General features: G+C 37.5%; 1 protein-coding gene across 3 annotated transcripts in view; it reads left to right on the top strand.

Annotated features, from left to right (window-relative positions):
- PREX2 (phosphatidylinositol-3,4,5-trisphosphate dependent Rac exchange factor 2) overlaps positions 1-8,644 on the top strand; it is a 172,234-nt gene extending 163,590 nt beyond the window's left edge. For all 3 annotated transcript variants that reach the window (XM_064651352.1, XM_064651348.1, XM_064651354.1), the window contains one exon: positions 3,620-8,644. In XM_064651352.1, the coding sequence (XP_064507422.1) occupies positions 3,620-3,665 (46 nt within the window). In that variant the 3' untranslated portion in view covers positions 3,666-8,644. The remainder of the gene's footprint in view (positions 1-3,619) is intronic.
- Positions 8,645-25,508: the final 16,864 nt, after the last annotated feature.

Here is a 25,508-nt window from a genome sequence, read left to right as displayed (position 1 = left end):
TTGTTGACTAATGATAACACATTGAATGCTTAACAGAGTAAACAGATCTGTGAAATACATAACAAGCCCACTGTGGTGTTTAAATTTCAGTAAGGAAACAGGGAATCAGTAAAACCTGATAGAGGTAACCATGTGAATGAACACAAATGATACCATAGCCTTCTGTGCTCTAAGCACTAACAATCAGGAACTTGTTTACACAATTTGCTCCCCTTTCCTCAGGTGTCCCTGTTTCTCCCAGTAGGGTATCAGGCCACTGCTCATAACTTGTTTGCGACAGATCACCACACACTGTTCCATGCTGGTGCTTACTCTGATTCTAGAAAAGGAGTGTAGCTTAAGTGTAAAAGGTGTGAGTAAATCTGAGTAGCAGCTACTGTTCAGTTGCTTACTGGCAGCATTTGTTGGAGCATGTATGCATCTTGCATGCCCCATAAAGGAGATTAAGTATCATTCAACAAAAGTACTGATTCTGGAGTAAATCCATCAGCAATGTAGTCATTGCCCTTAGCAGCACATGAGGGCATCCTTTTTCACAGTAGTGATTAGTTTAGAGGCAGTGTAGGACCAAAATTCCCTGACCAACTGTCTTGCATTGTGGGAACCTATGACAATAAATTAACATTTTATTACATTAAAAGCTGTGAGAAGCCTTTTCATATTTTGAACAGTATGATTTGGGCCTTAAATGGAGTCCTGGTTTCTGACATAAATCTGGGGACAGCCAAAGAATTGGTGCAAACCAAACTTTTCCCACCCCTACATGACAGAGCTCTTGTCATAAAGGAAAAATCTAAGTTCTTGAAAAGAAAAACTTAGCAATGAGACATTTTTCGGCTTTGCATCAGTTGAGAAAAGATAACCTCTTTCCAGCTGAAACTCCCACAACATAGCATTGAAAAGCTGAAGAAAAATAATGAGATAGCTCATAGAACATAGTATAGACAGATGCACCCAGCACCCTTGCCAGTCAACAGCAACAGCAATGTCACAGGAATATCCCAGACCTCAGTGTTTGGGGCATTTGGTGTACCAACAGATGCATAAGTCAGAATAGTCATCAGCAAGAGTGATACTTTTGATGTATAGCTAAATGATACTATGGGTTCTTAGTTCTCTGCTTGGAAAACAATTTTACATTTGGTTTCATTTAACATTGCTTGACAGGGTTCTCCGTTCTCTGCAGCTGCCACTGTTTCCATGTTTTCTCAGCTGATCTGTTTGTACCATCTCAAATAGTTGTTCCATGTATATTGACCCAGAACAGGCTGTTTCTGTTCTACAGCATCTTCAGCAACTTTAGATCCTTAGGGATTTATGCAGCCTTACTGTTAGTTTGCTTCAGAATTCCCCTACATCTCTTGCTCTGAAGACAGTCTTAATGATTACCACTTTAACCTAAAGAATACACAGACTTGGAAGTGAGGTTTGCTGCACATTATTCCATAGAAATTAGATTTTGCTAAAACATCATCAAGTATTAACCCCACTGCAATTACTTCGGTAAGATTCTGACTGTAATTTTATCTGTCTTCTGCCAGATTTTAATATTATTGCTTTATTATACCAGCAGAATCAGATAACTCAAATCCTGTTTGTTCTTCTCTGCATACTTCTCTGTGTAAAGATCAGACTATCTTATTCTCTCATTGGTATCAAAATATAGTATATATGTGTATTGCTTTATATACGACTCCTAACAAATACTTTGATGTCTGCACAATGTGACCTTAAATGATTGGATTTGTGAATCTGCCATATGACCACGTGGAGGAGTCCAATGATCTTCAGAACACATTATGGTGAAGATTGGAAAGAAGGTTTCCAGTTTCTGTTTGCCTGACAGAACTGATTCTCCACATTCTTACCATCCAGAAAAAATACTGCTTGATAATAATTTCAGGGAGATTCGGAGAAAAGTTATTTAGCCCATGGGCATTCTGCGTTTTTAGTGTCCCGTGGGTTTTAACTCCTAAAGGAACTGAAATTGGATAACAGCAGCTATCCTGCCCTGCTCTTGCGTAGCCACAGGATGCTGTTTCTGACAAGATGTGCCTGGATGTTGCAGAGGCTCTGAACACTCATGGATGAAGCCATACATACTCACCTCACGTCATTTCAGTAGCAGAATCATAGAATCAACCAGGTTAGAAAAGACCTCTGAGATCATCAAGTCCAACCCTTGATCCAACACTGCTGTGGTTACTAGACCATGGCACTAAGTGCCACATCCAGTCTCATCTTAAAAACCTCCAGGGATGGTGAATCCACCACCTCACTGGGCAGCCCATTCCAATGTGTGATTACTCCCTCTGTAAAAAATTTCTTTCTAATATCCAACCTAAACCTCCCCTGGCAGAGCTTAAGACCGTGCCCTCTTGAGTATCATGCCAAGAGGTCACCAACCTATTGATCTTGAATTGTTTGTGGATCCCAGCCACATGTTCAGATTTTTCTTTTCTGTGTTGATTTGTAGTATAACTTTGAAAATTTTGAAAATTTTGATGTGTTAAAATGGAGTCATGTAAATGAGCATGATATTTAGCAGGCCAATTTGCAAAATATCCATGTCATACTCAGATACCCTGAGTATCTTAAGTATCCCTAGCCCCCAGGTCACTGGATGATTCACCACCCTGCCTGTAGCCAGACCTACCAAACCTGCTGTTTCTATTACTTTGGTATTTCAACATCAGAGTCTTCATGTCAAGTATTGATGCACATGCTGTGTCATTGTCTCTTTGTTTCTGGCTTCTGATGCTTTTTCTCCTTCCCATGCCATACGTGGTCACTTCTTTGTTATTCCTTCAATGATACATGTTCCCTGAGGAAAAGATGTAACCTCCAAATGAGATCATGTCTATTACTAGTTCTAACTGCTGTTGTTACAGAGGAGATACTGTATGCTGGACAGGAATACAGAACAGAGGGTTTGAGGTCAGAGTGATTGCCTTTTATTTTCAGTATTTTTAACATTAGGGTAAAGTTTGAAACACTTTCTAATAACCAAGTCCTGGCAAAAGGATTTAAGAGAAGTCCAAAAGCCTTCATAAAAGGAGTGGCTATTTCAGTCTGTGCTAAGGTAGTCATTTGAACCAAATCTGACTGGTCTTGGCATCATCCATGTGGAAACAGAGGGGGAGAGTTTAAAATCCTCATGCTGGTGTGTCACATGTCTGACATCTGTCTTAGGTGTTTCAAACAGCATCAGTTCTTTGGGGAACCATTCTTAGAGTGGGGTTTGACTGTGCCAAGACAAAACAGAAATGGAGGCAGTTGCATTCACCAAGCAGCCTTTCCAATTTAGAAATTCAGGGCAACAACTGGTAATTGGATTAGTGAAGGGATCTTCACTGAAGAAATATGAAAATTTGACTATACTGAAATGCTTTTATAAGACTGCTAATAGATGTGGATTTTAATGATTCCACTTTCAATGTAAACATTAATGTTCACAAAGATTTTACTAGTTTTGTGTTGATGATATTAAACTGAATTCAGTATCTCTTGTTTTGCAGTGCAGGAAGACATAGATTTAGTTTGTATTCCTTAAATTTCCTCATATTAATAATGAACAAGCTCTCAGAATAACAATTGCTTTGGGTTTTGTCATTTTCAGATTATACAAGCTATGCCAGCCACCACCAGCTGTTGGAGAAGAATGAGGAGAACTGCTCCAGAAAACAATCCAATAATGGCCTTTAGGATACTGGGACTGTATGACAAAAATCCAACTGCACTATAACAGTATGTCCCTAGGGTTTTGATAAATAAATAAAAAAAACCCATCAACCTTTTACTCAGGATAAAGAAAGAAATACCCTAAATATTCTCCATTGGTATTGAAAAATGTCTTCCAAAAAGCATTTCTGAAATCTGTGCACTCCAGCCTTACACTAGTAGATCAGGAATCTTCCTTGGGAATTTTACACTGGAATCAGATTAATTTGATGCATCTTGTTCAGCCACATTATAGGTATACCCAGCAGCTTGAAAACAAATGTCTTTTTCAGAGGGAATGTTTTCACTTGTACACTATACAGAATGCATTCTTGTGGAAGGAATAAAAGCCTACATAAACTAGGCTTGATAATGAGCATGCACTTCATATATGGGGCCCTTTGCACTTGATAACTCCTTTTTTCCTGTCACTGTCCTAATTTCTCAGAATGTTCATGTTACTGTTTCAAGGATATAATGTAAATGAGGTTTAAAGATGGAAAACTCATCTCAGAATTGTGTTTAATGGCTGCAGGCAGACTGCTGCTGTGTGTGCTTGTAATCAGTAAACTCAGCCATATTTGAAGCAGTGCATTGTCACACTGCTTTGGAAGGAGGACCTGTAGATTAGAAAGAGTACCTATATAGCCTGTGAGGTGAAGTTCTGCCCTTTTACAGTTGCCATTATAACGAAGGAGAAGAATAAGTCTGACTTTCACCCACTGTTAGGCTGAATTTCAGACTCTGTCTAGTGGATATTTTACATTATTGCTTCTCTTCATTTCAGAGTTTTTCAGATTTTTTATAATTTTCTATAGCACTACACTAGCAAATTTACATAAGGCAGGGATGAGTCAGTATTGTTATGTTTAACTGGATATGTCTGTGGTTTAAGTTGAAGTATAGTTCAGGGTTTTGATGTTTTATGCTACCATTTCCCATATTTTGTCAGAATTGTTTTGTATAGCATTTCAGTTCTTTGGAGTGGTAGTTGTTATAAATTTATTTTGAAAGTGTTCTGGCTGTTTAGAGAGCCCAGGGAAAATTTATCTGCATTTGGCTGTTCTTTAGGCCAAAGAATTTTGAGAGAAAATGCCCCAAAATGAGGTTTAAATGTGAACACATTAGAACAAAAATTGTATTCTGAAATAGTTCTACTTGTAGCAGTAGCTATGCATTCCATAAGACCAAGACACATACTGTATGAATAAAAATTATTTTTTGTACAACAGAGGTCTATAGTTATGCTGTAACAATCACACTTCACAACGTAATTATTGCATATGATCTAATTATTTATGAAATCTTCAACAAATATATTAATCCACAATTAAATAAGTGAGAACTCAAAAGGATCTGTATTCTTGCAGAGAGTGGGGTTTTTATATGGGATATTTAGGGAACTTGTTATTTTTCTCCAAAGGAGGAATTAGGGCTCCTACCTTTTTCAGTATTATAAATGTTTTTACACAGACTTTAACTTTGCTAAGAAAATAAATATTTTTATATATCCACAGATATATATGTCAGTGCATATATATTGCATTTCAATGTGTATATATTTATGTAGTCATATCAGTACTGGTTTTACCTTAAATATAGAATGTTTGCCTTAAACTGTGACAAAGACATGCAGTAATGAACACTCCAGTAACAACTTCACCTTTGTGCTTTGAAGTTTACTCTTTCATAGTTATTGGAAGCTATTGGACTATAATCTTTTTAATTAAAAAAACATAATACACAAAACAAACACCAAAATTCAAATCGGAAAACAAAGTTTTAATTTTAGAGATTATATTTCTTGTTTGGCATGACCTAATGTTTGTACATTGTTGCTGTTCTAGTCAGGATCTCATATTTGAGATGTGTTTTATTCAGAGCAGCAGTATTGGCTACAGTAATTCCTGCTCCAGGCAAAACCACCAGTAATGTTTCAGCTTCAGGCATCAAAAGCACAGAGAAGCTGTAACTGCCTCATGCCAAAAGTGTGCCGGTGTCAGCCCAGCTGGGAGCTCCCATCTTCCTGTGAGACTTGCCCACATGAGGTTAGATTTACTATGAGAGAAGTCAGCTGTCAGCTACATGGAGCTGCTAATCTTGTGTGATAGAAAATAACCTAGCAAGCAGAATCTGTTACATGCATATGCATTACTGTAATTAGTCATCACTTTTTTATAAAGCACTGAAAATGGTAGGAGTGCAAATATTCCAAAATAGTCTCCCTGTATAATATGATAATTCCCTATTTTGTTTTGTTGTGGAAAGCATGGAATAATAGACATTTGTATGGGACAGATAGTTACAAACTAGTCCCTGGAACAAATTCTTTAGATCCTATTTCATGAGTGTGCATCAGAAACCTTGACTTCTTGTTTTTCTATCTAATTTTTGGTTCTTTATTCTTTTTTGCCCTTTCTAGAAACAGTTTTCAAAACTGTATTCAGCATTATGAGCTTTTTTGGTGACCCATTCTGCAAAGTAAAGTATCTATTTAGCATGGTATTGAGGAGCTGAGAAACTTAAGTCCTGGTTTTCTGGGATTACAGGTAGCACATGAAAATACACTTTCACAAAATTACACAGAATCACAGAATCAATTGGGTTGGAAAAGACCTCAGATCATTAAATCCAACCTATTTCCAGAGTAAATGGGGCATAAATGTCCCGCCGACTGTCTAATAAGAGTGCCTGATTTCTCAAAATGTTCTTCAAAAGCCCATATTTGGTTGAAACATTGTGCAGCTCTCCAAACTGCTTTTCTTGTCCCTCTGTTTTCAGAGCACACTGCACGTTCTAACACACTGACTTTAATAACATTATTTGGACCTTTAATAAGCCCATTCTTAAATTATAAATTTACATATACTCATTATTAAAGCTGTTTATCTTCTTTGGTATATGTAGAGGATGTATTGTTCTTTATACAAGGTACACTTGCAGAGTAAAAAAAAAATCTATTCTCATCACAGTATGTTTATCCTCTCATAAATTTTTAAACTTCCGGTGACAAGAAGAGATGACCAAGAGTGATGATTTACAAGCAGTGTATCACCTATTGCTTCTTAAATCTTTGCTTTGACAGAAACAGGTTATGCAGCCTATTTTTACAACAATGTGCTGTACTGTTTTAGGGAAAGCATTCTGTATGTAATTTTTACTTTTGCTTCCAAGACAAGTGGAATTCTTCCAGAAATATATTGAAGGATCAAGAGGCATATATTACCAAATACCACCATAATTCAGTGCTAGTCTGTGGGTGATGTATAAGAGATTTAACAACTGGGAAGGGAGGGTTACAGTCCAAGGAACAGCTGAGTTGCCATAGAGTTCTTTTGGTTTTTGGACTGGTTTATATTTGTTTATTTGAACGAAGTCAATAGTAGTCAGAACTTCTCTTCTACTGGTTTAGAGCCAAAACAATTAAACCATACTCAACAAGGATTTATAGTAATCATATTTAATTTCATTTGTTGGAATCCTTTAATGGAAAAAAAAATGAACCATTTTTATTGATCTGTTTTTAACCTGAGAAATTCACAAGCAAAACATGTTTTATTAATTCATTGTCAGATGTAGTGTGTATATATATATATAAATATATAAATAATTTAAGACAATTGCCTGAATGTGAGTATACACATCATGGTTAAGCATGATACTCAAAAAAGAACAGTGTCTTTCATTTATTTTCATCAGTAACTGTAGTATATATATACATATTGTTCCATACTCTTTATTTTACAGCTCCTTCATGGATATGTCTACCAGCATTTTACGCATATTTTGCACCATTTTTGTTTAACATTATGAAAAGTGCTAATGCATTGCCTTAAGTATTTTATCTCTGTACTTGTTGATAAATGCAGGTAGTGCTTTTCTAATTGTACTCCAACAGTACCCTGGCATTGATAAATTAGATGTGCAGCACATACCTGACTCAGGATACTTGTATTTTTCAGCATTAGGTTTTGAAGTATAAAAAGATGCTGCACTCATATTTTTGTATGCTGACAATTGTGTAGGGTTTCTTTTTATGTACTGTATATATAAACCAAGCTTTCCTAAAGAAAATTTATTATTTTGAATGTTTCCCATTTTCTACTAGAAGATGTGGGTTTATGTTTCTTGTTCAGTATGTATAAATGAATATGCAGCGTACACAGTCATGCAGATGTTAATACCATTGAGAAATTTCAGATTGTCCAGAGGCTAATCAAGTTTTTTTCTTATATTCTTCTCCAAAAATAACATCTCCATGTTAGAAATCTAATTTAGAAGTAACTACTTCAGTTTAAAGTCCAACTGAGTGTTCAAAGTAGCTAGGACATTTATGCAAGCACTGAGATTTGGACTTTCAGGGGAATATCTGTGACATCTGTGGTTGTGTGTGTGTCCTATCTGCAGTAACATACGCCAGATTTAAAAGACTAAGCAGCCTTATTAACTTCTTAACACCCTGTATATAGTGTATGTATTTGGTTATACTTGTGTTATACTTTAAAAATGTACTTAATTTCTGCATTGAGTATTGCACACCTTTTTCAAATGGAGAATATATTTTGTAATGTCTCATTAAGCACAAGAGAGCATTACTGCTTTGAAGCATTATGTGTAAGTACAGCCACACACAGAATGTCTCAGTCAGCTTTTGTTTGAAAACAATCAAACTAGCAGCTCTGTGGGTAGTTGAGATTGTTAGAAGTAACCTTTGGAATTAAATAACCTTGAAACATGGATTTAAATTACATTTTCTTTATTTGTAAAGTGCCTCTGTAGCATATTTTGAATCAGTTGCTATATTGATTATGGGTAAAACTAATACTGTGTACTTTTAGATCTGTGCTTTATTTTTTTAGTTACATAGGCAAGACTGGAACGGTAATAAATGCCAGACAGAAATAAACCATTCATAATATGGCCACTGCAAATCTCTTTATTTGTAAGCAAGAAATAAGTTGAGAGGGAGGGGTTTGGGGGTGCTAAGTGTTGTATGGCTGCCCTAGAAATTCTGCTGCAGGAGAACAGAAATTAAACTTCTAGAAATAATGTTTATAATAAGAATCTCTTCTGAAAACCCGGGCCCAATCAAGGTTTATTGCTTGTAATTAAAATATATCTTTGTAACCACTGGAAAACTGAACCCTGCATAAGCAGTAGTCTGTGGCTGCAGGCAGCTCTGTTTTGTGAAAGTTGGAAGAGAGACAGGCATGAAAACCACTTTCTGGCCCCATGGTGCCATTAGTGCCCCTCAAAGTTCCAAAACATCCACCACCATTTCTGGAATTTCTTATCTGAAGACAGAAAGCGTGAAGCTGTCATCATCTGTATACTGCTGTGCAAAAGAGCATCTGACAAGCATAATATGGAGTGTTATACTTCTTGTGCTAAAAAACCACCTATAAATGACTGATCCTTTAGAGGGATTGGGAACTGTTGGGATGCCAGGGGTTTGAGGAGTTGCACTCAGTGTTTCTTTTGTAGGACTGAAAGTTGATGAAATATTAGAATTGTCTCTATATGAAGGAAATTCTGAATTCTACATGGTTATTGTGGTAAAGACTGAGAGGAACAGTGGAGACAGGACCAAAACCAACTACAGTTACTTTGTAAAATCTCTTTAGTTTTCCATCTGCTATCAAGGAGGAGGGTGAGGATGCAAGTATTTCTGGATAACTAGACTTGAAAGATGGATCTTTATTTTTTTTCTTCTTCTATCCTATATATTCCTCTCCCTAATTTTGTGCAGGACGGCATGGCATTTCAAAGTGTTGAGCAGCAGAAGTGACCAGAGGATTTCAAATAGGAACTGCTTTTCTACCATCACAAGTGAAGTTTCTTGTTTCAGTGCTCCTCGTTTCTGCCATGAATACATCAGAAATAAAGTCCAAAGAATTCTTTTCTTGATTGGTGTACACAGTGGGAATAAATAGTGCTTTGAAACAACTGCTGAGAAAGATAATCAATTGCACCATGGTAGCACTTGGGTGTCCAGTAATTTTGCATCTTTCATGTGAAAGTGTTGCTATCATCTTGATTTGAAAGTGAAAAAGCCTGCAAAAAAAAGTGAAAAAGCCTTACTACACTTACATGTCAGAGGTCAAATGAGTTCACAATTCAAAATCCATAATATATCTTTGTCTCGCATCAAAGTATGTGTCTGCTAAACTTTGAAAGTAAGGATACTTCCTTTTAAATGTTACTCATAAACTTACTTTTACTATGTATTTGAATGTGTTGGGGGTTTTTTTATAGCAGAAACAGAATAAATGATGTTCATACTTGGCTTACACTAATGAAGTGGAATTGCAAACAGTTACTTCATTTCTGCTTGTAGAAATCTTAATTTTCTGAAACTGCTTTCCTACATATTAGTTGATTCCCCTCCTCCCCCCATTCATTTCTGTATTCTGTGGAGCTGCTAGGATTCTGAGGACACTAAAATGCCCTATTAGACCCAGCTGGCCTCATCCCTGCACCCACTGGCCATGGATTTGGAGCAGCATTTCTGCTCAGGCCTTCGAAGCTACTGTCTCCAGCCACATCTCTGGGGTGGACCTTGAAACTTGGGCTGTGGGTACCTTTGTCCCTAGTCCCATCTTCTGCTGTTTGTGATTGGAGTTTCTGGATGGACCCTGCACCTGCTTCAATATTTTGCCTTGTCACATCATCCCTGGACTGTTAGCAGAGCCTGTTTTTATCTTGTCCTGTCAAGGGGAGGCCACTGGACTGTGTTCACCCCCAGGTCCCAGCTTGTCCTCCTTCAGGGAGTGAACCTGCTCTTGCTGCTCTCCAAGATGAACATCCAGTGCTGATACAGGTTTTTCCATGTCTGACATACTAGTGGCTTCTACTGCATTAAAGCAAATCAGTGAGTTGGATTAATGGGGCAGACAGGACGGGATGGGAAAATGTCCATTTCCAGTCACAAGATAGGTGGGAGGCTTCTTCTATTGATATTAATCCTTGGACTAAGGGTAGAATACAAAAATGTGTATATCCTTAATTTGGCAAAAAGATTTGAAAATGCATCTCCAGAATGTGACGTGGAATGGAGAGTGGGGAGAAAATACTGGACATTGAGGAGGAGTGCAAGGTGAGACAAATGCTGAGCAGTGTAAATACAGCAATGAAATACCCGAAGATTTGACCTCAGTTTTTCCAAGTATTTAACACAGTTGATATGTTATCAAACAACTGCATCTTTTATAGAAGACTCAGTATAAATTCTCATAAATTTAACTTACATCTAGAACTTTTTTTAAAGCTCTAGGGTTTAGCTAGTCATGTTTTGTTCTTCTTATTTAGAGTTCTTTACCAAGGAAGGAGGGATCTTAATATCTGGAATAAATAATTGGTGTCTTTCCTTGTGAAGGATAACAGCCTCTAAAAGTAGGAGGAAATTGTACTGGATATATTCTGGGAGCATAATCAAATGAAAGGAACACCAATAGGTTTTGATTCTGCTTTCATTTAAATGAATAACCAAATTTTCATTGACTGCAGAGAATGAATCCATAATACTGGCACTATTATGCCAGAACCAGACTAGCTTGAATGCTTGTCAACATGTTTAGTTCACCTAATTAATGAAACTATTCATGTCTCAAGACAGAAAGCTTGACTGGAAATGAGAAGCAGACCACATGTAATCAATGAGGTTTTGTCGTCAACCAGCCATAGAGTCTAATCAAACCAACACAGGACATGACTGCAAGCAAATGAACAGCAGCACTGTATTATCTACAGTCAGTGCATCATCACAAAACTTAATGACAAAATATCACCCAGATTAAGGTGGAAATAATGTCTGATGCTAATCAGTGCTACTTGCTCATATTGTAATACATTTCAAAATATGTTGAGTGACAGTTGAATTCAAAGTCAAGACAAAGTGAAGCTTGGTTGAATGCTTAGCAATATATTTGATGTTGTTCCAAAATAGGAAAATGCATAAAGCTTTTATGTATTAAGAAGTTGGGTAGGTGTTTGGAATTTTGACAGCACACCCTGAAAAATTAGTAGCTAGAGAAATAATTACAGTCGTGGCAATTTTAAAGGACATTTGTGGGCCTGTTTCAGACAGAACAGACAGTAGGCTTTCATTTCTGGACGAGTTCCCATGACTTTGAGAGAAGGCATTAATATTTGAAACTGTTGCATGGGAATAAACTACATTATCTGAGTATTCATCGCACAATAGTCATGAGAAAAAAGATAATCTTTTTTAGTCTTAAGCCTTGTCTTTAAAAAACCAGAAGTTCCCTACCTAATCATAGTTCCTAATTTTATATCTATTGTGAGAAATAATCAATGTGTCTCTACTGTCCTCAGTAACAAAACAATGTATTAAATGGGATGTGAAGAAATTTTCCTCTACTGTTTTTCTCTTTCATTTAATAAACTCATTTATTCTGCCAGGTGAGATGCCTTTCAGAGGAACAGTAGAAGTAAAGATTCCAGTCACATTGATGTTATGGGCTTGTTGTGCCTTTAACACCTCTCTTGAAGGCTACAGTCTATTTGGAGCTTCCTGAAGGAGCTCTTTTCATGATGGTGAGCAGGCAAAGAGAGGATTCTGAAGATGGAGGAGTGAGTGAAGTGTTTGCTGTTGAGATTGCAGTAAAAATGCACCCCATATACATTACTGTTCTGCATTCCAGGTTCTATGATCTAAATGATGTTACAACAAACAATTCAGTTCAGTAATGAAAGTAGAATATGAGCCTTACAATTGGTCTTTCATATATCTGACTGCCAGAAAAACAGGAGACGGATATTCTGCACCAATTAGAATAAAAGTGGGACAATGCTTATATTGTGTTTTTAGAATGAGAAGGGTAGAAAAAAACAGTAGAAATTCCTACTTTCTCCCTAGGTATCCTCAATATTTAATTTCGATTTAGGCCACATTAGATCAAAACAATGAGAACATATCCCTCATTATAATCAGGATTTCAGTAAATTTCAAAGCAGTTCAAAATTTTCTCCAAGGAAATAGAAAATTTGATATAAAATGAGGAACTCATTCTACTGTTCTTCTACTCTCCGAGTTCCATTTCTTTGTTTCCAAATGCTAATAATCCCTGTGAACCTTCCTTAGAACAGACTCAGTGGGGAAGCCAAAGAATAAACCAGCATGAAAGGAAAGAAAATCACGGGTGCTGAAGGCTTTTCAAATGTGCTGAGCAACAACTATCTTCTGTTTCATTCAGAATTCATCTGACACGGGTCACAGAGCAGGGCTGTCGGTGAAGTGCAGAAATACAGGCTCTGCCAGATTATTTCAAAATTGTGATATGTGGAAGCAGGTCTGCTTTGAATAAGGTGAGGTGAAATGCTCCTCTCCTTTCCCCTCCTTGTGAAATTTGCTGTTTGCATCACACATAGGACTGTTCAACTGTGCTGCTATAGGAAATGAGACTTTTTGTCAACCTGGATGTTAACAGTCTGTCTACTGAAAAATAACCTGCTCTCTTCATCCTGCAGTGAGAGCTGTGTAGTATTTCAGCTACTGCAGAGCAGCTTGGAGGTGTGGGAGGACAGACCAGGAGTGATGTTGAGGTGCCTCTGCCTTGAACTCTTGTTAGTCCAGTGCATCTTGTATAGCTACAGCAGGAAAGATAAAAAACTACTCCTTTCCTAGAGCACAATGAGGCCACTGGTGTGCAGTCCCAGGATAAGCATGTTCCACTGTTTTCAGGAAGAGGAGAGTATGTCGTTTAGTTTGAACTACAAACTTTCTATTGCCAGGATGAAAACTCTAAGAATATTTTCATATCCTTATCTGTGTTAGAAGTTATAAATGTATGTGCTTTGGAACAGGCCTGCTTTGTTTTCAGATTCCAAAGGCACTCAGATGATAGTTAGGCTGAGGCTACAATCTATTTGCCTTTCAGACCTACATGTACCCAGAGCAGAGTTATAGTCACTCAGAAGACTTTTTTTCAGCCAGAAGAAAGGCATCTGAAGATTTTTAGGCAGACTCACAGGTCATTTTGAGCAACATTGTCATTGTGGTAAGGTACTGAAATTGTAGTTACCCAAAAGTAAAATCCGAAATTGTGTCATATTTTTCAGAAGTGACTTGGGGCTGAGTTATCAGAATATATATATTTTATTTTTTTTTCAGCTGGTGTTTAGATGTGGATCAAAGCTTTAGACTTGAATTCTGATGTACAACCTGGCTTTTCTTCATTTAGACACTGGTGTCAACAAATGCTAAGTGTCCAGAAATATCAGTCACTTTTGAGAACAAAGCTAGTGTTCCTGTCCATTAGCCAACCCTGATAATTTTACAGTGAACACCTAAGTTCTTCTGATTTATGGCAAGAAAATTCTTAAATTCCTTTTATGAGGCATTTGTATTTGGTTACCTAATCACAAACATAACCATTTGCTAAAATTTCTGAAGTATAATCTAAATTATTTCCACAGTAGTTAGGCATCAAAATGCTTTTAAAAATCCCACCAGGCTATCTGCACCATTTTTAAAGAAGTAGCTTTAAGAATCTCATCTAGATGCATAAAAAATGTAAGAGGAAGGAGGTAATATTCATGGTACCATAAACTTCCTTCAGAAATTCTTATAAACAAACTTGATCTTCCATTTATGATTTTCCAGTCATAAGAGCAGTGCACATTTTTCTTACTCACATGAAATTCCAGTATTTAATATTGTCAAAGCAACAGCCTTTCTCTTGTCTCTATTCACTATGTATTTGTCTAATTTGGCTTTAGTCACTGCTGTAGAGACCTTTCCCCTTAGCTGCCAATCCCTATATATGGCAAGTTATATTTAAATACTTAGTGGCAAAATCGTCAGTTATTCAAAGGTCCTGGTTTATATTCAGTGCTTCCTCTTCTCTAACTTTCTTTTCCTAATGTGCTTGGATATATAAATGTCTCAGCTAAACATCTAATGACAGACTCTCTGACTGGCTCCCACCCACTGCAAACCTTATTACTTGTGTTGTATTTGTACCACCACAGCTACCCAGGTACACCAACTCTCCAAAGATTTTTCAAAATTGTGCATAATCTGAAGTTCAGAACTGAAGTAAGTCAGTGTTTGTGTTGAAACATCAGAGAAGTAATCCCCAACTAGTATTTCTTAGGATACTGAAAGGCACCATAATAATCCTTGAGGATTTGTTCAGTACTTTAGGGAACACGTCATTGCTAGATCCATGTGGAAATGTTATACATAGTCTCCCTATCCTATTGCAGGGTTGTAACTAAGTTAGGAAAGGAGGATCGTTCATGGACATGGCCAGAAATTAAAAAGTCTTCTTGGATCAGTTTCCAATCACTAACATGCACTTAAGTAATAACTTTAAGGAAAATCCTTAATCCATAGAATCTGTTTTGCATCAACATCTATAAAACATGACTAATACTATTCCTTCGACCTTTAAGGTCTTTCTGTTTTTTCTTTCTCTATATAAAGGCATGCAAATGCAGCTTGAAAGCATCTCTATTCTAGTTTTTGATGCTTTGGATGCCAAAAAACATTTAAAGTCATGATATTTGCACCATTGAACTTCCACAGTCAAGGAGGCCCACCTGTCTGCCTGTTTTAGAGCATCCCCAAAACTATGCAAGTCTCTGCCATGATCTAGGAAGTGATTTAACCTCTTTGGAAGCCTAAAGTAGACATTCTCCACTAGCAGGAGCTTTATTAGAACACAAAGATCAGATCAGAGCTCACACACAAACTTTGAGAGTGAGGTGGTATAGTCAGGTCATCCTCCAGCAAATAGGGAGTCCAGCCCACCTGTGTGTGTTGATTTTACTATCAGTAAAGCACTATATACAGTTCCACAAAAGTGGGGGAGGAAGATCTGTGTCCTCTGGACTTTCTGGAAAATCAATAACTTTTCTGAAGCACCAACTTCAGAGGGGGTGCAGTGCTGAATCACTCAGTTCTTCTGGCAGGGGCTTCTAATTGAGGGCTGAGCCCCAATTATTTTATCACATAACTATAGACTATTTCCATAATAAGGGCTTATGTGGACCAGACATGCCAAGCCAGGCCCTTGTCAATACCCTTCAGGCTGACTATAGGTTATTATTTATTCTGAAGCTATCAAAGGAGAAGCTATGCACTTTGCTGAGTCTATAATTCTGCTGGTGATAATTAGCTCTACTTTGCCCTAAATGTTCGAACAAATGGGTTATTTGCAAAAAAAAATGTTCAGCAAAATTTCTGTATTCTGTCTACATAGTAAGATAAGTAAAGCTTTACATCAGCATGCTGATTATTTAGCATGTTCTCATTCTCTAAGCATGTAGAATTTTTTTCTAAAGTGTCTCCAAATTACCTACATTGGTGAGGAAAAAGAGAGCACCTGGGCAGGGGGAGAGCGAGGTAAGTAAGATGGTTAGACAGAGGCCGTACTCAAAATTCAGGAGCTTCAATGGCAAAACCTCTTTTGGCCTCAGGTGGCCTTGAATGAGCCTTGGTTTGAATGAGAAGATGAGAGAAAGCTCTCTCAATCCTACGGGTGAAACTAAAAGAGTGATCAGAATGGCAGTATGAAACATTTCAAAGTTGATTTCTCACATTTCGTGGAGGTTGGAACCTGGGCAAGCACAGAGCATTGTATAATCAGGAAACATACAGATTCTAATCTGTAGATTACTGTTACGTGAAGGAAAAACAATTATGGAAGAATTGGATAAACAGAGTCATCTTTCATATACTCATAGATTTGAATAGGGTTTGGATTGCATTCAGGGTGATTATATTTCTTCATCAAATTTGCTCAGACAATAACTTCGTAGTCATGATTTGGGCTGAATAAGTTGTATAAACTGTACTTTTGTAATTCGTCATGGAGGCTTTAGCTATTGATATTGCTCAGAAGATATATTAAACATACATAGCTGATTACCATAGTAGTGTTAATGCTGACAGGGTTTATGAGAGCAGGGTCACACCTACAGTCATAAGAGAAAAAAATGTGTTTCAGAATTTCTACTATTTTTTGTTGGTTTGAAAAGACCTTGAGGATATTTAATGTCCAGAAACATCTTCCAGGCTCAGATGGCCAAGCTGACAATGGTTTAATTTTAGACTTGACTAAGCCTAAAAGTTCATGATTGCTTTAATTTGTTTGGAAAAAGTGTCTCTAGGATGTGTACCTTGAACAAAGCATTCTTTCTATTTTTTAGTTATTTAGGGTTCTTTAGATGCATACACTGTGCATGTGAATAAAGTTTGTGAAACCAAAAAAAAAATTCATCCTGTATCCCAAAGAAAAATTATCCGGGATAGGAATCAGTAAAAGGACTATGTTGCCAATATGCATTTGCTTTTATGTCTTTGCAGAATACTTACTGGGAAAGTAATGCATTAGTTCCTTCTTAATTTCCAAAATTAATTTAAAAAAACAAATCAAGAGACTGTAAATGTAATGTTCTCAGGACTGTTTAAATTCATTCTTCCTGAAATATCCTTGACAAGGCTGTTTGGTATCCAAAGAAAGAATAATTTGGCAATTAGTTTTCGACAGTTCTTCAGAACTTTCAGTGAGAAAAGTAAGGTAGAAGGACATGTGCCTGAAGAAGCAATATATTTGTAAAACATAAATAAAACCACCCCAAGGACCCCTCAGAACTTCAGTAGAAATTTCTGTGTGGTTGGGTTACAAATGCAAAAGCAAATGAAGTTCCAAAGAAATGTGAAGAACGGGAAGTTTTGTGTAGTGAATGAAATTTTAATTCCAGGAAGAGGGGGTTCTGCTTTGCTGATATGTTTTCTAATGGGGAAAAAACCCACAAAGAATTTATACAACACCAAATAACTTCATCTTCTGTGGAAAAAAGCCCAAAAACTTTTTTTTTTTCAGTTATAAAGAAGATATTAAGAACCTCCTTGGGAGAGAAGGTCTATTGACTCCTGAAAAACTTTAATTACTAATTATCTGGGATTGAAATCACCAAAAGTGTATGTAGGACTAGTATTGATCATTTGAAGTGAATTTCTTTATTTTTAGTGAAGCATTTAAAAAGAAGTCACCTCTACTCGAAAAAAAAAAATCGTACATGCTTTTCTCCCTGAAGGAAGGTTCAGGGCTCAACCTCAAGCTTAAATCTACTTCTTGCCATTTTTTATTTTGGTGGTTGCAAAAGGAAGTAATTCCAATGGAAGCAGTTGAGCTGTCACATCTTCTTATCTCTAGAGGAGTATGGAGAGATCTATGTTCAAGTAAGTGGCATTAGGTTATGTTTCTTGCTACCTGTCTCAGAAACAACTCTGGGCTGGCATTTTATAAGCTGTGAACAGGTTGAAAAATCATTGTGACTTATCATTTGAGCAGACTTGCTAAGCATTTACATAAAGCTATAAAATGGAAACTGCACCAATTGTTCCAGTTTTTCAGACTCCATTTGAGAGTGGCTGCTAGAGCTGAACACTGGTTAAGGAAAACTAGAGCTTTGTTCTTTGCAATAGAGAAGCTATACATGTCTGAATTATATTGGTGTTACTGCCTCTGGGAAGGAAAGAGAAAAGAGTGTGTTTGGAGGCTAGATATTTGCGGGTCCCATGGTTCCACAGGCAGATACACCATCCTTATACAGATTTGCTTCTTGTGCTGTTTGCAGTGTAAGTGTTAGCAAGGATATTTAGACTTGGCTGTATTGAAACCATAGAGAAAGGGGTGGTTAGTTTAAGACTAGGTGTGGTGAAACAACACCTAGGTTGTTTAGGTCTGACTCACTAATATCTTAAGTAACTCCAGTTTTATTCCACCTTGTTGAAATACTAGTCATGGTACTTATCCAGAATGTCAAGATGTTTGCTTTGGATTGTTTTGGAATTTATGACAAAGAAATGAGTCTGGATTTCATCATGGTCCATGATGATGCAGTACTTACTGGATGCAGAAGTACTACACATGGCTTTGCATATCCAAACTGAGCACTTGATCAAAAGCTACATAAGCCTTGAGTGAAAAATAATAAGATCTAGGCCAGTGAATGCTTGAGTTCTTTCTGAAAACAGGTCGTATTAGCTGAGCTGTTGAGTCTTTGCAGGGTTCTTTTAGGGAGTCCGCAGTGTTTTACCATAAGCCACTGTGTTTAGGCCTAAAGCAAAAACGTTTCTGAGGAAAGGCTTTATGTAGCATAATGGCTACAAATATAAAACCAAATTACAACCATTTCTGCCACATTTTTCTGGTAAAATGAGACACTGAATATCATGTCTTGCATTTGTGTTCTGATGTGTATAACTTAAAAGCCATTTTGAATGCACTCACTGTTAAGGTTTGTTAGCCAGAGAGAAGGTAGAATTTTCTTCGATAGTCTAATATTTTGTTAGATTTGTCTAGCTTGAGAAGACAGAGAAAATTTATATTTTGTATTTATGAAAAACCTTCTTTTTCTAGAAAATATACATAGTAGTAGAAAAAGAATAATGTTTATGTGGGTTTTATTATGGGTGTTACACTTTTATGGAGCAACACCAGAGGTCTTACATGACAGCAACATAGCCTTGTTATGACTAAATTTTCAGGAGTACTGAAAAATAGAATTTTCACTGATTTTACCAAGATCCGTGTGTGTTCACTGCAGCAGAAAGTTCCATCTTGGTGAAACAATGAGCATGAAAACATAAGGCATATTGACTCATTGAGAGACTTCAAAATTCAATTGGTACAGGAAGAAATTTTTAAAAGTAATGTAATTAAACCATTTAACATATAAAGAAGTGAAACAAAAGAATAAATTCAAATAATAAAGCTTTCTATCTAGCAATCATTGATAGAAAAATCACGCAATTGATTGCATGAAATGCATCCTCTCCTCTAAAACAAGATTTTTCTGGAACAAGCCTCATTAAGCTATTACTGCATTGATTTCTGTGAAGGGCAGCTCCATAGAAAACAGCCCTACGCAAAATATCGGCCCTAACATTTTTTTTCTGTGTATTGCCAAACTTAGTTACAAGCCTTCTACAAAACTTTTATGAAGAAAGCTGCCACATTGTACGTTTGAGGTATGGGACAGAATCAAACTAGGATGAAAGTTTTCTCTGTCAAACTTTAAAACAATTAAAATGCTTTTGTAATGTGTTTTGCTTTATTTTGGATTTTTTAAAAAATATTTTAGCATTTTCAAACTTTGCCTGACTTCATGTGGTCATTAAGTGATGGGAGTCTTCAGAGACAGCTTTGAAAATGTATACTTTAAATTCCATACCTTAAAGCTTTGATCAAGTTGTATCTTCCAAGGAATGAGCCCATCCCAGCCATGCTCATACAACTGCAAAACTAGAACACTGGTTTACTAAGCAGCTGGTACATGCAGCAGTATAGAATATTGTGCATTCTCAGAAGTAAGAAAAAATGTGCATTCTTTATATCTTTACTTTTCCAGGAACAAGTGGAGAAAAGGAGAAGACTTCAGCTGCAGACACAACAACCATCATGCCCAGGATTGTGAAATTCTGGTTGTGGGTACTAGATATCACCCTGGAGCAAATCCACAGTCAGAATCACTGAAGGTATGGGCCTCCGTAGCCAGCCACAGAGGCAGTGACTACCAGAGGAGCTCTTTAAGGAACGAGGGAAAGAGTTGAGGGGCATTAGAACAAGTCTAACAATGCGTCTCCTAGAACACTTCCATCAACGCTGCCTCCAAACAATCTTAAACATCCACTGGTCAGATTATGTGACCAATACATCTGTTCTAGAGCAAGCAGCAGTCACAAGTATAGAAGCCATGTTGATGAGAACACAGCTGTGATGGGCAGGGCACGTCTCAAGGATGAAGGACCACCGCCTGCCTAAGATCTTGCTTTATGGTGAACTTGCCACTGGCTGCCACAAGAGAGGAGCCCCGAAGAAAAGATACGAGGACTCCCTGAAACAACATCTCAGCCTTGGCCATATTGATCACCATAACTGGTCTACTCTGGCCTCCAATCGGGAGGCCTGGAGAAACACCATCTATAATGCAGCTGTCTCCTTTGAGAACACACGCAGGATCACCCTCGAGGAAAAAAGGCAACGCAGAAAGAACCGTGTTCTGCAGAATATACCATCTAAAGAGACTTTCTACTGTGCCTTTTGCAATTGGATATGTCTGTCTCGTATTGGCCTCATAAGTCACCAACGTGCCTGCAACAAATGTGGATAGAGCCTTCCCAAATCTTCGTTTGCGAAGCCCAGCCATGATGAACAATGCTTCCAGGAGCTTATTAGATTTTCTTTCATACCTGAGCATCATGCTGTCATGCTGTCATCATGAGTCACCACCCTCACACTTCACCTTGCTGACTTAGTGTTGATGCTTTGGATGTGCTGTCTAACTCAATAGTCGGTGGACTGACCAATGGGATGGTATGTACCTTCATAGTCCAGCTGTGGATGGCACCCAAAGGTGGGGAGTGGCCGATGCCCTGGAGGATGGGGTGCCATTGTGGGAGGCCTCAATGATCTGGAGGAATGGTCCCATGGCACCCTCATAGAGCTCAAAGATGGCAAGTACAAAGTTCCTTTACGTGGAACTCCCCCAGCTCTGGAGCTCTAGGGACTGTAGTGATGAAGCTGGTCATGACTCAGCAGTTGCGAAGACAGCTAACCACACACTGGGTGCTCTGAGAGTGTAAATAGCAGATCAAGTGAGTAATCCCACCTACTTGGCACTCAGGAAACCACAGCTGTAGAACTCCATGCAGTTTCAAACCCTCTCCCCATCCCAGTACAAGACATGTCTACCAACTGTAGAGAGCACAGCAGAGGGAGACAGGGCTGGAGCACATGGCAGACAAGGTGAGGTTGAACAACTTTGCTCTTACTCAGTCAGGTGAGAAAGGTATTGCAGAAACAAAGCCAGATTGTTCTGAGAAGTTCATAGTTAAAGCAGAAGATGTGATGGCCACAAGATTAAATATTGGAAATGCAGCATGAGTAGTGTTAAGGGAAAGAACATTTGTCACCTGGCACATTTTGCCCCAGACAGGCTGTAAAATCCATCCTCATCTTTGGAGATTTTCAACACTCAGATGGAAAATGCAAATCTGATCTAATTTTGAAGACAGCATGGCTCTGACCTAAATGACTCTGGCTGCTGAATCAATTGCCACAAGATGAAGCCCTCAGCCACCAGCATGTTCCTTCCAGACACACTGACCCCAGACTGGTGGCCAGTTGATCAGTACAAGCTAAGTCTTGTAGGCTCCACAGCCTCCCGGCAGGTGCTAAATGTAGTGAGCCACATTCTCAAATATGCCTCTGAAAACTCATGCCAGGAGTGTTGTGCCATGAGCCTTCAACAAGTGGCAGTGATCTTCAGGACTCAAACTTCCTCTTTGTGGCGGGGAGCCTGGCTAGAATGATGTCAAAATGTCCAGTGGCTAGGTATCTGATGGAGATATCTCCTCTATGCACAGCCACTTTCAAACACCAGTTCTTGCAGACAGTTTACTACCTGCATAGCAATGGCTCATCCTCTGCAATGGTGGAAGCCAGGGAAAGCCAGATAGACTTGGCATAAACTGTTGAGTAGAAGGAGGAAGAGAGGCAATAGCAGGCAGCAGTTACTGCTGCACTTCAGTTGGTAGCTGTGGATACTTCTGGCTGTGCCTACTGCATTTTGTTTCACCAGCTGTCACCCGAGAGGCCTCTGTGCGGGTGTGAAGAGCTGTAAGGTAAGTGCTAAGCCAAGCTGCACTGCAGAGTGGATGAAGTCAGTGTGCTCAGGAAAGTACTAGTCTTGAACTTAACCTTTCCATAAGTAGTTGGGCTCTTTGCCCTTTTATGGATCTCAGAGATTATGAAGACATATATTTATGGCTCTTTCCATGCCAAGAGTATGAATACATACCACTTACTCAGTTATTACTATTGACTTGAAATGTGTGGTGCATGTGTCAGCAATTTCATTCAACTGTCAAAAGAAAGGCAAAGGAAAATAAAGATTGAATTCTTCATCACTTCTGGATAAAACTATTAGATGACAAATACAGTAGAAAGGTGAATGCCATTTTGAAACTACTAACACATTTTCAGGCCTTCTCAAATAGCCCTGACCCCAGTGTGGGAGTTAAGAGATTTCATTTTCTGTGATAAAGGGACTTAGAAAAAGCAAAAGTAGGAGGAACAGGGCATTTCAGATAGCTAGCTATAGTCAAGAGCCATCAAATAGTTGCCTACGGTAGTTACTTGAACAATTAATATAACATGACTTCTTGACTAAGAATTCAGAACTATCATTTGGGGTTTTGGATATCTGCTGGCATCAATAGAAAAAAAAAATCTTGTCCTTTACTTTGAGTGTTCAAATTCACGTTTTGGAACTGGTAGTATCTGGTCATTTAGAACAAACATAAAATTACTTCAAAAGCAACCATTACCATAAAAGCGCTATTTAGACTTGAGCTGAGTTATTTTGTTTTGGTTTATTTTGTGTTAAAATTATGCAAAATAGAAGTTAAGCATGAAGATGCCCACTTTCAGAGGCATAAATAAGAATGGCATTATTAAAATAAATTAAACCATTTCTGTCTGCTCCAAAATGTAACCTGATCTTAAGCATTTTGCTACACAACTGTGTGCAATACTGGAGTAAAAATTATTGTCTGACATGGCTTTTTGGAAGTTCCTGTTGACTCTGTGCTTATGAAGCTATTAACATCTGTAAACTTAAGCATATATATATATAGATACTTTCAGGAACAGGAACTCAGCTGTCTCTAGGCACCTAATCTTCCAAGTTCTTGCTATCTTACCAGCAGGACTTTGAATAAATTGTGTAGTATATAAGATCAAAGCACAGCACAATGTAGGTTAGAAAAAAAGTATGGGAGGTCTACCTTGTGTGAAAGCTGGAAATGGAACGAAAAGGAACTGGAAACTGGTATTTTTCACTCTGTAGTAAATATTAATAATAGTTGGCCTAGCCTGTGGAATATAGAAACTTTTCCAATTAATTGTATTTTGATGTTATTTTGTGAAGATACTTACAATCAGCCATGTAACCTTGTACTTCATCTCTTCTTCATTCCTTGGATGTCATATATACATGCATATATATATATATATATGTAGGTATATACACACAAACATAAGTTTATACATGTGTATGGATGTATATATGCACATATTTAAATGTTTTTTCTTTTGCATTTGCCTTGGCTTTTTTTCTTTTCTATTTATTCTCCTTGTCTCTGTGGACTGGTCTCATGTTTCCTGAGATGCAGACCACTCAGTTCCTGTTGACTCTGTGCTTATGAAGTTATTAAGATCTGTAAATTAAGCATATATATAGAAATACTTTCAGGAACAGGAACTCAGCTGTCTCTAGGCACCTAAATTTAAACATCTGGATATTACTTCTATTTGATTTTGCAGTTTTCATGACTTCTTTACAACAAGGCTAACCTAATTGCCTAGGTGATCCTACTGGTCCTGGCTCCCCTTTAGCTATTGGGAATACTTACACATCACATTTTTCAGTCTTTGTGGATTGCCACTGAATTGTGGTGAGCAATTTCTATCTGTGTGCCTTACCGTTCTGACTTGTCCCTCTTTGTCTAGGAGTTTCTAACCACGCTGAATTATGGAGTGAATCTTTTCCTGATGAAGAAAATTTGTTCCATTTGTCATCACTTCTTAATTACTGAGTTTTCCCTCCCATTTGCACATATGTTTAGGGTTTTATGATGTCAGTTTTTAACTAAGCATTACTTGCTCTCCAAATGCAGCACATGTTGGCTTTCCCATATAACAGACCCAAAACCCCAAAATCTCATTGCCACTAAAAGCATTAGTTCTGTTGAAATATTTCATATATGTACATTTATATGTCTTTTAATCATATATTTTCCTTGCATAGAGAGCAAGATTTTAAAGATTTTTAAATTAACCTACATACACAACAAGATAAATGCATAAATACCCAATAAAGTTAAAGACATAAGTAGTAACAAATTTTGTCCATGTTATCTGTTGAAATAATTTCCCAAATGAGACACTGAAGCTATTTAGTAGATATTGTGCTAGTAGTTTTAATCTCATTTGATTGAAAAATCTTTTTTTTAGTTTGTCTTATGCTTCACCTTCACAGTTCTGATAATTTATGAAAAATCTTCCACCGAATTCCATAAGCTAGTAATTGTTTTTCTATCAAGTTTATACTGTATTCTCTGCCATACTCCTCAAATTCCTGCCATTATAGCAATCACATTTTTTAACCATTCCTCAGCAATGTTTACCCAACCTGTACAGCTACATGTCTTATAGATGGACTGCAATTCCATTATAAATGTACTGGCTCCTTGTTGGTATCTAATATTTATTCAATATGTAAATTAAAATTTTGCAGTATTCCTCCATTCAGGAACAGATTTTACCTCTGTGGACCTTCTTCCTAAAGAACTTATAATCTTTTCTTCAGAAAACAAAGAAAAACCCAACTCCTGACAACAACAACAACAACAACAAGCAGCTCTGCTTTTTGAGACCAATTTTTAGACCAAGGTGACACACAAGCAGGAAAACAGCAAATGTAAAAGGACCAGAGATTAATTTAGAAAATGTAGAACTGGAGAATTTGGGTCATTGTAGGGATAGGGCAATTGAGGATTTGGGGAAAAGATGGGTCTCCTCATTCCTCCTCCTTCCTTAGTTTTTAATTTCTGGAATGGATTTTCACACAGAGAGATCAGACTTGGGGGGGTTCTTGTTCAGTACTTGAGTCTGTGATGCAGAGCAAGCTGAAGCCTTTTGGAGAGTTCTGTGTACCCCATAGTCACTATTCATTTACGTGATTAAAAG

Source organism: Pseudopipra pipra, chromosome 1 (genome assembly GCF_036250125.1).
Source record: "Pseudopipra pipra isolate bDixPip1 chromosome 1, bDixPip1.hap1, whole genome shotgun sequence".
Lineage (NCBI taxonomy): Eukaryota > Metazoa > Chordata > Aves > Passeriformes > Pipridae > Pseudopipra > Pseudopipra pipra.
This window is presented reverse-complemented; position numbering and strand designations above follow the sequence as displayed.